Source organism: Drosophila nasuta, chromosome 2L (genome assembly GCF_023558535.2).
Source record: "Drosophila nasuta strain 15112-1781.00 chromosome 2L, ASM2355853v1, whole genome shotgun sequence".
In the NCBI taxonomy this organism is placed as follows: Eukaryota; Metazoa; Arthropoda; class Insecta; order Diptera; family Drosophilidae; genus Drosophila; species Drosophila nasuta.
Genome location: NC_083455.1, coordinates 7,634,611 through 7,648,141, shown reverse-complemented (window position 1 = coordinate 7,648,141; position 13,531 = coordinate 7,634,611). Strand labels below are relative to the sequence as shown.

The window sequence follows — 13,531 nt, the reverse complement described above, 5'->3', positions numbered from 1 at the left end:
AATTTAAATATGAGAAAGAAAATATTATAAATAAATTTCATAAGCCATTATTTTGCAATAATACAGTAGCTCAACGTCGAAATAGATTTCCCTTAAATGTCTATCAATAAAATGTTTTACTCAAGACTTGCACCATCGATTTAAAGAGTTATTCATTATTTTTTTCTCAATTATAAAGCTTAACCAAACATATTATTATATTATTATTTTAATCAACGTATTACAAAAATGAGTCTAAAATATATAAGTTTAAAAAATATCTTAAAAAGACCTATAAATATAAAATATATATTACAAACTCAAGATAATTATGTTTATGTAACATTACAAAACCTCTGCTCCAGTCAATGTTCACTCTTCATTTAAAATATAAATCTTCTCACAATCAACATAAATATTCTTAGAGCAACCCTCGCTATATGTCACAGCTTCTGTCGCGGCAGCTTGTTATGTCTGAAATGTATTCGTATCTGCAGCTTTGCATCTTTCAGGTGTCACACGTCAAAAGTGATGCGTTGGACGCCAACTTGCAACTTGCAACGGGCAATGTGCAACTTGTGTGTTTCCTTTTGTGTGATTTTTGCTTGCAAATTGAATTTGTGTCTTTATTACGCATTTTTGATTTGTAGCTGCGCAGATTTGTTGTGTACATTTGTGTGTGTGTGTGTGTGTGAGCAGCACAGTTGCCAGATGTCTTTGACCTTTACTGAGTCTCATAATAGCTGACTGGCTGCCAGACTGCCAGGCTGCTTGGCTGCCTGTTCCTGTTGGTGGCATTCACCTGTGCGCACAGCCCACGCAGTTGCAAGTCCAGACCAGTCACTGAGCATTTCCGCAGCTCTGTGTTGCAAAGTGTGGAAAAGGGGAGAGGGAAAGCCAACTATGCAACGCGTCGTCAACAGTATTTGCTTGTATAAATATGAAACGATTCCCCCTCATTTTCCCCATCACCCCTCATTTGGGATCCCTGCACTGAGCTGCCCATTAGTTGCATTTGCGTTGCATGTTTGTTGCTTTTGTTGCGGCACAATGTGTCACTTGAGTTGCATTTGTCATGCTGTGTTTCCAGCTTCTAAAAGCCTGACTCTTTTCTGCGTGGCATGCAGTGGCATGGTTGCCTGGCAGCGCATCTGAGGCACAGCCAGCAAAACTTACACAGCTGCCTGCAAGTTGGCTTTCCTGACCATTTTGGGTTATTGCCAGTTGCCTTATAAGATCTTTGGCGTTGCAACTCTTTCGCTTTTATTATGCTCCCCGATTTGTTGTCATAACCGTTTATGGTTAGATACAATCTTACTCTTTCTGCTGTCCCTTGCTTATTCCTGAGTTCAGTTTTGAGTTCTGTTTTTCAAGAGTGACATCTGATAGGGACTGGGAAGTTGTGCAAAAGCAATGAATTTCAACATCATCTTCAAAAGAATTACTGGGACAACTCATTTGATGTGATGAAATATCTTTAAATCATTTGTGAAAATATGCCACCATAAAAATCGATATTACTGATGCGATAAAGTTTACTCTTAACTAAATATATTTTTTTGGAATATATACAAATACGATCGATTTTATAAAGGTTATCAAGACTTTGATATTTATATGTCAATTTTGACATATTAATGATATTAAAGAAATGAATATTAGATTAAAAGATTTTTCATCAAATATTTCAGAATAAAATAAATTTGAAAATAATTTCCGAACTTTAAATACAATTTTCCCGTTTTTGTCGGAAGTGCTTCACTTTAAACTAGAAAGAAAATCGATAATAAATTGATGTGAAAATATTATAAAGTCTCTTTCGTAGAGAACTTGTAATACAGATTATTTTTGGAAAGTTGGAATTATCAAGAGTCGAGTACATTACTTTCACTCAATAGATAATTCATCCGCCTGCACAGGCGATAAGTTGTCTCCCAGTGCATTAGATACTCAACTAGCACCTCAAGCTACCGGCCAAAGCAATTTCCACTTTATCTCAACCCAAAAACCTTTTGAACCTGGCAGCGTTGCTGTGGTTGTTACTGTGTAGTTGTTGAGGTGCAGTTTATGCCGTTAAGCGCAGAAAATTTTCATAAATTTGCCACAGCAATTTGGCAGGCTACTGCGACTCGTTTGGCCCGCCAGTCTGCCACAGTCAGTCGCCTCGTCGTCAACTTGAATCAACAACAACAACAAAAAACAACAACGACAACAGCAAGAAACTTGCCACAAGACGCGGCAAGCAGGCAAGTCACTCAGTCGCCTCTAAAATTTATGTGAGTTTGTCTGGCAAAAAGAAGCCATCGCAACGTCCACTTGAAAAAAAAGCAAAACAAAACTTGGCTGGTCGCTCGTAAAAAGCTTTGCCTCTTAGATTTGAGGGTCGAGTCCATGAGGTTCGTGTTGGCTATAAGCATTTCGAGTAGGTGTTGAATGGTTGATAATAAGCGTAATTATGTGCCATTGATATGCCTGGCAGGAGTGGCCAACTGTTAGAGAGAGACAGAACAGACACCACGACAAGACTGAAGATCACTTGAAATGCAAAGAGCTGAGGAAACTATGAGATTGTTACTCTTCGGTGTAACACTGACAGGAAGCTGGGCAGCGAAACCTGTTAGAAGTGCTTGGCACAATAAAAAAGAGAAATCATGTACAGATTAAACGGAAGCTTAATTAGCTTTTAGCCAAAGTGTAGTTTGCTGTCTCACGCATTCGCACTTGATAGTCTAATTGCCCAGCTTAACATCCTTTCATTCAGGTTAAGTTGATGAGTTTCTGATCACTTATTTTAATAGCAGATTATACTCATTTCCAGCTACAAGATATTTATAATCTGTTGCAATGAATAATAAATAGAATATGTGCATATTCATTTACAACCTCTCAAATATCGTGCTCTGAAGCAAATTAACTTTACAATTTCGTTATTTTGATTTTAGATATTGCTCATATTATAAAAATATAAAAATATATAGCAAAGTAATTAAATTCATAATTACAAAATTTAAGAATTTATATAAAAATAATTATGAAAGGAACGTTATTCAATCCAAGTCTATTCATAGCATTTTCACTTTAATATAAATATATTTAAGCAAAGAACATTTTTAATTACAATTGCAGTAACTCAAGACTTCATATTTTTTCCTTAATTTATTAAATGGAAATCTTTATTTATGAAAGTAAAATAAATAAATGTTGGGTAATGTATAAACATACTTTGCAAAAAGTACTCAGACTGCATGAATTTGCACCAACTTCTTTCAGTAAAAATTTCAAAAGCAATCTTGCACAAAGCGATAGTTGAGCATGATTCGAAATAGAAATGTATCTTTTAACATAGCTTTGACAGCTTTGTTTATAACTGCCAGCCATGTTAAATGGGCTCATATTAGAAATTGTAATGCGACACGTTGGAAAACGTGTTCATCTTAAAAGTCGTGTGCCCTCGCCCTGTCACCGCCCCGCACCAAGAATTTACCCCTGCTATCAGCGTTAGTAGACAGTAAAAGTCATGGCGCAAGTCGAGAAGCAGTCAGTTGAAAGATACACAATATGAGTTGAGAGTTGAGATACTTTACTTATAGCCATCTCTCTGGATGGGTATTGTATTCCTATTTCTTATTCTAAGTGTCTCATATATATATGATATGCCTGGCTGCAGTTTTGCAGTTGTGGCTTGGCTTTCAAGTGCGACATAAAGTCACGATTTTCAGTTATTAGACGGCGAAACTTTTGCCTCAGCTTCTTTCTTGGTTCGAAAAACAGTTGTTTGTCTGACTTTAGGGACACATTTTCTCAGCTGCAGCAAGAAACAATTAATAGCGTCTGCTAAAACACACACATGCAAACACTCTATACACACACCCCGCACACACGTGCGTCAAACAGACGGCAAACTCCAAAGATATTCTTTGCTATTCCCTGCTAATGGTCGCCCGTCATCGCTCGTCGTCATCGTCGCCTTTCGACGGGCTGCTGCCACCTTTGTTGACTGAGGCAACATGTCGACGACATCTTTAAATATGCAGCAGGTTGCACGTTGCACGCTCTATGGCTGGGCTAAGGTTGTAAACAAGCCGCAGCCACAAATGGAGAGTAGCCAAACAAAAACAAAAACAAAAGCAACAAAAACAAAAACATCAACAACAACATCGTACAGTAGTAGAGGCAACATCAAGTGGGCAGCTCTGGCGCTGGCAACTCGAGTAGCGACTTCCCCATTTTCCACGTTTCCACTCAGCCAAGACTTCTTCTATACAATGTTGTGAGTAGAGTGCGAAAAAAACTATTAGCAAAGCGAAAAAGTCATATGGTACGGCTTATCAGAGATGTGAGCTACCATTCGATAATATCTAATTACTATAATAATAATATTATATATGGAAAATAAATTCATTGAACCCATTAGTACTATCGAGAATATAATATTATTATAATATCTTGAGTTCGATTGTCGTATTGGAAATATTGGCATTGGGCATTCGATTAAATCAAATTATTATTATAATTTAAATCCACTGAGAACATGATTACATGTGCATGCATTTAATTAATATTCAATTATCTTACGGAATGTAATCGTATTAAACTTTTTAAAACATTCGATTATATCAAATTGATAATTTGAATTCTTATAAAAATATAAAATTGGAAATTACGCAAGGATAAAAGGATCTTTACAGAGGGTTGAACTTATAATATTCATAATTCCCTGACTGTTTCATAAGTATAATTATAATAATAATCTTGGATATGCATCAATAGTCTAATAATAATTAACAGATTATTTTGCTGTAATCTTTGCTCATCAGTGAAAATAATCGAATAAACTTTTCACATGCTGCCATCTCTTGTTTAGCCTAGATATGAGAGCTGAGCTTAGATCAGAGTCCTTCTCTTGTTTTTATTCACACCCAGAGCAAATGCAGCTGACAACATTTTGTTTGTATTTGTGGCTCCAGCGGGGGATGGACAAATACTCGTAAATAATACAGACTGCATATCGGAAGCCCTCCATTGAGCAAACAGGGCGAGGGTTGTCCGATAAGTAGCAGCAGGCTGAAGATTCCCAGCGAATGGTTTTTCAATTATGCAACTGGGCAAATGTTTTGTTTATTGACTTTATACGCCTTGCCATCATATACTCTCGCATCGCATAAATGTGTAAGGTTTTCAGTTACGGTGGTTGAATTTTCCAATGGGGGTTGTTCGGGATGTTCCCACAAAAATCATTTTAAAAATGCACTTTGTAGTTCCATATGAGAATGTGAAAATATTGAAATGGAAATGTCACCCGACTCGACTCGATTATGCAATGTCTACTGATGGGGGCAACAAACTTCCAGCTGTCTGTTTGCTGTCTCCAGTAAATTGGACTTGGCCCTAGACTGGCTGTCGGCCAACAACTGATCCACAGATCACTTCACCACGGAAGAGTCTCAACAGTGCTCGACAGTTGCGTGTCTTCTAAATGTGTCGTTTTCGGCACCTTGCAACGTAAATGCGGAGGAGGGCGGCACATTAATTATGAATCGCTAGCCACAGTTAATTTAGTTTTGAAAAAAACAACTTGAAAATTTGCACTTGCTGGCATACATCTTGGGAATCAAAGAAAAATCTCCACTACCACTCCACACCACAAAATGTCATTTCCATTAGCTGCTACTTGTTTTGGTTTGTATTCCATACGTAAAAATAGAATAGAAGATTTCCCGCCTCTCTAGCTTTATAAATAGCATTTCGAGTTCTTGGGAAAATATATCGTAAATTTTGAGCAAATTTAGTCAAAAGAAAAACACATTTCCATGCTCTGATTTATTATGCTGACATTTGGCTTTAAGCGAGCGTTATCCTTGTATAAAATATGCCTAATGTCTCTCATTAGTGGCCACAAAAGACTTTCAGATTTTCCACCGAAAAACTCTAATAGCATTTCAATGCGCATTAGCTATAGTTTACCTTCTGACATCCGGTGAGTTGGGTAGACTACGACATTTTCGTGAGCTTTTCCCACCGCCGCCATTGCCGTGCGATGAAGATGAAGCGTTGCCCATTTTGTAGCCAACACGCGATTAAAGTGTAATGATGATGACGATGATGATGATGGGATTGATGATGATAATGTGTAACTATATTTAATTTGGCATTTATATGTGGCTTTGGCACTTTTTAGCTGTTATATTCGCGTGATTAAGTTTCCATTTCTCGAGGATTTCAACACTTTTCACATTACTTTGATTTTTGAGCAATTTAACATTTTTTGGCGACTAAAGATTTGAACATTTTAGTACTACACTTATATAAGCAATATTTGTTAAATAATTTTAATCAATTTGATGTGGTTTTATTTATAATTTTATTAAATTTATTGTTTGTATTCTTTTATTATACAAAATATATAATATGATATTAATTTCATAATTTGGAGCAATTTAGTATTACTTGATACCAAATTTATTTCAGCTTCGTTTTAATTTTAATTATTTATTATCTTAAAAATAAATGTAATATTTATTTACAAGGTTCTGTTGCATATTTTTTGACATTTTATCCAGGTTTTGCTAATTATAATTTAGTTACACTAAATCAGTGGCATTATCACTGTTACCCTATACTCTGATTTAATTACATAAGCCCGATATTTTCACACTTCCATTAACGACACCAATGCATACGTGCAGACTAAGAGACCCGCCTCTGTTTGCTCTATGTAATTACATTGTAATTAAGCTTACGGGCAACTGGACATTGCCGTGACACAAGTAAAAATTGCTGGTAATCAAACAAATGTCTGGTCCCCTTTGGACATCTAAAAGGGGGGACAGACTATATACGATGTTGGGGGTTGGCCAAAAATGTGTGCACAGCACTTTGATCTGCGCCAAAAGGAGATGAATGAATGTTGCTATGGGGTTGTTTGATACAGAAAACTTAATGCAATTAAATGAACATATTTGGAAGTTCCGTTAGAGCAAGAAACCAGCAAACACGAAAACAGAAACCAGACATTTTTGATGTATGACTGCTGATGCGGCTAATCTACATTGAAACAGGGTGAAGCAGACCAAAAAGGGTATCCACATTCACATTCACATTTACAAAATCAATAGCTGCAATTACAATGATGCAAAGCCTTACGACAACAAAAAAAAAAGAAAAGAAACCAGGAAACATTTCTGCCAAGAAACAAAAAAATATTGCGTGTAAATAATACGCACGTGTGCGTGACACGTGATTGGGACTGGGATCGAAAATAACACGAGAGGCTGCAGCCAAAAATGGCAGAGCTTCTATATAGTGAGTGGTTGTAGTGTGTTTTGAAGTGCCTGCTAAATGCTCTCAAAGTGGTCGTATCTTTGGCTTTAAGGGGTGCGAAATTTATGCTTAATCAATTTGTCGTAAAAATTAATGCCTTGTATTTCGATGGGTGTTAGCAGGGATGTTGTTCAAAAGTTTCTGCTGCTGCTACTGCAGCTATTACGATAAATGTTGCAATTGGGGCAAGGATTCAAAATTCGACACGTGTCACGCTACGGGTGGGCCACACAGAAAAAGAGGGCAACGAGTTGCTTGTCAAAGTTCTTTTTTTTTTAGAGTTGAGAGATTGTCTGATTTATTGAAAAGCCTCGTTCACATGGCGCATCAGTTGCGTAATCAAACTGTCACAGCAGCAATTACTACAATCAACAGAGCACAGCAACAGCAACACAGCAGCAAACACGCAGCACTCGATTTGACTCTGCTTCAAACTCCACTCGATTCCGTCTCGACTGACTGCATAATTTTCATAAATTGTTGCAAATTCTTGTTGTCGTTTGTCACTTCTCGTTTTGTAAGCATGTGGCCTCTACAACTGGAGCTCTGCATAACAAATGTGACCTAAGGCCTAGCAAATCGTTTGAAACTAAAGTTGAAAGGCTTGACAGGTTGTGCAGCTCGCAGAAGCAGAAAACGAAGTGTGACAAAGAAATTGTACATTGAACTTCTAAATAAATATTTTTTCTATTTTTATACCCGCTACCCATAGGGTAGAAGGGTATTATAACTTTGTGCCGACAGGAAATGAATGTAACAGGTAGAAGGAGGCATCTCCGACCCTATAAAGTATATATATTCTTGATCAGCTTCAACAGCCGAGACGATCTAGCCATGTCCGTCTGTCTGTCTGTCTGTCTGTCTGTCTGTCCGTCTGTCCGTCTGTGTGTCTGTCCGTCCGTCCGTATGAACACCTAGATCTCAGAAACTACGAGAGATAGAGCTATAATTTTTTTTCGACAGCATTTGTTATGTTTGCGCGCAGATCAAGTTTGTTTCAAATTTTTGCCACGCCCACTTCAAAAAAATCTAATAACAAGCGTAATTTTAAAGCTAGAATTTGCGAATTTTGGTATATGTAATAATAACTATAGTAGGTATGATTCCTAAAAATTTTGTTGCAATCAGACTAAAATTGTGGAAGTTATTAAAGAAATACTTTTGTATGGGAAAAACGCCTACTTACTAGGGGTCTTAGTTGCTTTGGCTAACAATCTGGTATATTGAGCCGTCTATGGTATATTCTGAATGCGGTACTATATCGATATACCACATATACCATTTGGTATATTTTCAGTATTTTTGTAGTATATTTGATATATTTTGAGAATAATACCACAAAATATATTGCTTTTATTCAAAATGGGTAGCTGGTAACCCAAAGTCGAGTAGACTCGACTGTAGCTTTCTTACTTGTTTCTATTTAGTTTGAACTTCTTAACTTACAAAAGATATAAAATAGCTTTAATTGAATATTCAAAAACCCATTTTCAAAAGAAGTTCACACAAATAATAAAATTATCTTTCACAAGCACTTTATGTAAATTCAAAGATCAATATGAACTTCAATTTAATAGGTTCCCAGTCATGTGACAATATTGCAAATTGCCTTTATTGCATTGCCTTTCAAAAATGCATTCAAATTGTATGTAAATTGTCGTACAAAATTGCAGCAAATTGTTTGAGTTGAGTGGGAGCGTTCAAAATGAAGTATGGCAATAACCCATATAGGGAAACGTAAAAAATATCTATAGACCACACAAGTGAAACAGCAAAAACATGATCATGCGTTTTTGGTGTGTTATTAATAAATATTTATTAAAGATCGCGATGTGTATGCCACTTCAATTGAAACAAAAATTGAAAGAGACTGGCGCTACTTCAAAAGCTGTCAAACGATTATGAAATATTTATGATAGATGCGTGACTCGACTGCACCTATCGCAGCATTTCGATCGTGGGGCCTTTTTTAATTGGCCGCCTCAAACAAACTGTAAAACTTGAAAGGGCACAACAAATGTCAGCGTTTAGCTTGAGATATTGTATGTTTTTCCTGTGCCAAAATGGCGTGACAAATTACTGATTTGCTTTGACATATAAATAAAAGACTTTTCTCTTGTAAAGTTTTGCCGCTGCGTTATCCACTTATTTTCAGTTGAATACCCCATGCAGTGGGTCATTTGAAACTGTTAGGAAGCATGTAGTGATTGAAAGGGTATAAATAAGAATTGATTGGATTCTATAGAAACTTGAGTGAATGGTTATTTAATATCGAAAATACCTAAAGAATTGTTTATTAACTATTGTTGCTATAATATTTCATTATAATGAAAGTGGAATTTAAAAATAAAAATAATTTTTTGAAATCTTAAGCAAGTCATAAATAGTGCAATATTGCAATTTAAAAAATTTTGCTATCTTTATATCATTATTACAAAGTATTGGAACATACTTTGTAGACTATTAATGTCGTTTAACTTTCAGAGGACAGAGAATTCAGTGGTCTGTATTCTTCCGAGTGAAATATTTCTTTTTGTTTTTCACATTTTTAAGCGGAAGCTAAAAGAGTCTTTCAAGTTGATTTCTGCTCCATAAACTTGTCTATTTTTGTATTGTGCCCGCTGCTGTGTTCACTGGAGCGCGCAGGGAACGAGAGAGAGAGAGAATGAGAGAATATGACAGAGAGGTAAATGGGGAAGAGAATCCACCTCAGGGTGGATTGTTGAAAATCTGAAAATTTGGAGCAGCACGTGCATTTGCACGTTTAGACGTTATTTGTTTTACTGGGTCTCAGGTTTATGCTCGTCTCGTTTGTTTATATTTAGATGGAAGTATTTTCTTTATGTCAGTTTTATGGTGCATTAAAAGCCAACTTGAAAACCGGCTGAGATACGGATACATTCAGCTGGATGGCTGAAGAGTTGGGAAGGAGTGTCGCTAGACGTTAGACACTGACTGAAACAGACTTGGCCCATAAATCTCAACACAATTTATTTGTTAAACTTCAAGTCGAAGTTAAAGTTGTTTTTGATTTGTTTTTCGCTAACCATTTGATATGCATTGCATGTGTCGAGGCGCCAATAGAGAGAGAGAGAGAGAGAGAATGGAGTGTTGTCTGTGTGTCTGCGATTCTTCTGGGGCGTTGCAAGTGGGCTGGCTGGCTGGTTGGATTGTGATTGAACGGCTGCATTGTTAGATTTATGTATAGAGCCTGCGACTGGGGTCCGAAGACAATGGAAATGAGTTACAAGCTGCCCAGTTGCCAGGCCCATTAATTTTGCTGTGAACTTCCTGTCAAAAATTGCATTTTGACATCCTTAAAAAGAGTCTGAGCCGTGTCTGGATAACCACACACACACACACATACACACACTACTTGCGGTTATTGTCGTTATATGTCTTTTCTCTCTCCACTTCCTTGTTGGCTACTTCCTTCTGACTCTTGTGTCCATTATCAGCACATTCTACAACTTTTTGCCACTTCACAGCGGCCCACAACGGTTGCATATTAAATAATTTTCCTTTTGGCCATCGTACGTGACTAAACGTCAATTTCCAGCTCTCATTCTCCAATCTCCATCCCTCTATTGTGTGCTTTCCATGTAAAATGCATTCTTAAAAACGATTTCAATAATTTCTCAAAGTGCCTTGTGGGCTTGTGCTGTGTCACAGATAAGAAGACTTTGGCCAAAGTTTCTATTCTTTCTTTTTTGCGTTGGCAAAAAGTGCAATGTTCTGATAAGAAGGCAGCTCTTTCTTCGTTCGACTTTAACTCTATTAAAATTATTATGAACTGTATGCAAAAAGGGCCAGCGGCAGTTAATTGTGTCAAAAAGTTTTCGCTCAAGCCACGTACGTGATGTTCAACGAATTGAACGATTAGTTATGGGGCTGAGAGGCATCAATATCGAGGGCTGAACGGCATATGTAAGTGGAAATTATGTGAGACGATAAACATTTTTGTCGTCGAGATAAAAGCAAGCACTATTCTGGGATTATCTAGAATTCAAGTCAAAAAAGTGAGATGTTCTTAATGCTTTAAAGAAAATATATGTTTATAACATGAAATATATGAATCTATAAATAATATTTAAGTAAATTTAAATTATGAACATTTCTTTTAAATTGTAAGAAATAACAGTGCTCATATTATTACGCGACAGCTTTTCAATACTTTAAAAAGAAAATACTCTTTTGTAATAAATTATTTCACAGAATTACACTTATTTATTTAATTTATTACAAGTAAAAATGTGAATATTTTTAGATGATAAATAGCTTTATGAAAAGCTCTACTAATTTTAGAGCTGCTTCCGCAAACAAATTCAATTTTATAATTTTATTCAAATGCATTTTTCGGGCTGCACATTTACATGAAAAAGCCATAACCACAACTACAACCGAAACTAACAGTCATCAAGGGACCACCATTAAGCCTACTTCAGATATGAAGCTGAACCCTATGGCCATTATCATTATCATAATTAAATCATTAGGGTGTCGCTTCCATAAGCATAATATGCGCTCCCTAATTCACACTGCAGAGGCAACTACAACTACATCAAAAGAGGCCCCTATCATTAGTCAAAGTTCGATTTGGTTGTTACCTTTTACTTCATCTAAGTACGAGTACTCAACTCGACTCGACTCGATTATAATCCCTCATTTCTCTCTCCTACTGTGAAATGTAGCCACAATTGATTTTTCATTTGGGCTGTCGCTTGTTTGGTATTTTGACAGCTCGTTTTTTTCCTCGTTTGATATCTCAAATTTCTGTCGGTCTTTGGCGTTGGCTTTGATTTAGCTGCCCGGTTACAATAGCGACCAGGGGTTGCTGACAAGTTCAATGCACCCTCAGAAGACGATACAGATTTGACAGCCGCCTTGTCAGCTTGTCAATGGCAGACTACCGAAATTGAAAACTCTAGAGTTCAGCTCTCTCTCTCACTCAACTCTCAACACTTTGCAGTCTCGTAATTAGCCAAGTCGAGTACTTCAAGTTCTGACATTCAAGGATCCAAGACAATCCTTTCGGGGTCACAGCTGCTGCACTCCTACTTATGGAAAATTAAATTACAAAATCCAAACGGCAAATTTTGACAAACTGCCACCGCAGACTCGGTTAATTAATTGAAGACACGCGCCGTTCTAAGAGCAAAGAAACCGGTTACCAGCTCCCAGCTCCCAGATCTTGGGTCCCTCCTCTGAGAGCTGTCTCTCAACAGCTGAGTCGATGAGCTGATGACACTGAAGATTAGCGTCTAGAATAAAATTAGTTTGAGTTGGGGCGTTCTAAAATGTGTTCATGACTCTGTTTAATTAAGTTGTGAACTGTTTGCGACAATTAACAAACGGAAAATTTGGCAAGCAGCCAAATCAAAAGCTTGCATCTCAATAAATTAAGACACAAAATTTGTAGTCACAAGTCTCAATAAGTTTAACCAATTAACAACTTCAAAATTGGCTATGACGCTATAAACAAAAGTTTCAGCTTAGCACCAAATTACAGATATATTTATAATCTTTCAAGACTTTTGAATTTGAAGTGTCATTTAATTTATAATAATAAGCTTATTGCATATTAAATTAAATATTAATAATTACTGTCTCGACTCGAATAAATAAAAATATTTAAAACAACACTGAAAAGTTTAAAAAGTTTATCACTTCACTTAGTGTATTATTGTGTTTTGTCTTATTTTGATAAACATTTTTATTCCGCATGTTTTCAGTTTAAAGTTGAAAATCCCACAACACCGCAATTGCAATTCTGTTGGAATTGGATTTTTTCATTGTTGCGGTTATAAATAACACAGGAATACAGGAATGAGCTTATCTAAAATGGAATTTGTCTGCTGTTGGGTCCATGGAGAACGTCTGCTGCTGATTCGGAAGAGTTGTCTACGCTTTTTGTCTGTCTCTCTAAGCCTTTTTAATTTGTGTGCAATGCGATAAGGCGTTAATTATGCGGCCAATCCAAGAACTTTTAATGCTGGCCCAAGAGTGCAAAAAACGCCATAAAATATGCAATAGCGAGAAAGAAGAGGAAGAACCATAAAATCTTATGAAAATACGAGCACATTTAATCCTATAATCTGGTAAAATGCCATAAAATATGCAACATTCAGGATGATGGAGCTTTGAAAATATTAATTTTAATAGATGAATTCTATTTTAGGAATACATAAAGACATCAAGTTGTGTAATACATTAATTTCGTTTTTCATTGACA

The 13,531-nt window shown here is 36.4% G+C and overlaps 1 protein-coding gene across 9 annotated transcripts in view; it reads right to left on the bottom strand.

The window, feature by feature from the left end:
- Positions 1-13,531, bottom strand: part of LOC132783620 (protein sickie) — a 213,243-nt gene that overhangs the window by 66,684 nt on the left and 133,028 nt on the right. Inside the window, exon 1 of one of the 9 annotated variants that reach the window (XM_060788906.1) lies at positions 5,944-6,218. The exons of 7 other annotated variants lie outside the window; for them this stretch is intronic. In XM_060788906.1, the coding sequence (XP_060644889.1) occupies positions 5,944-6,038 (95 nt within the window). In that variant the 5' untranslated portion in view covers positions 6,039-6,218. Of the gene's footprint in view, positions 1-5,943; positions 6,219-13,531 lie in introns of those variants that run through there. One more of the 9 variants, XM_060788907.1, reaches the window with a different exon arrangement.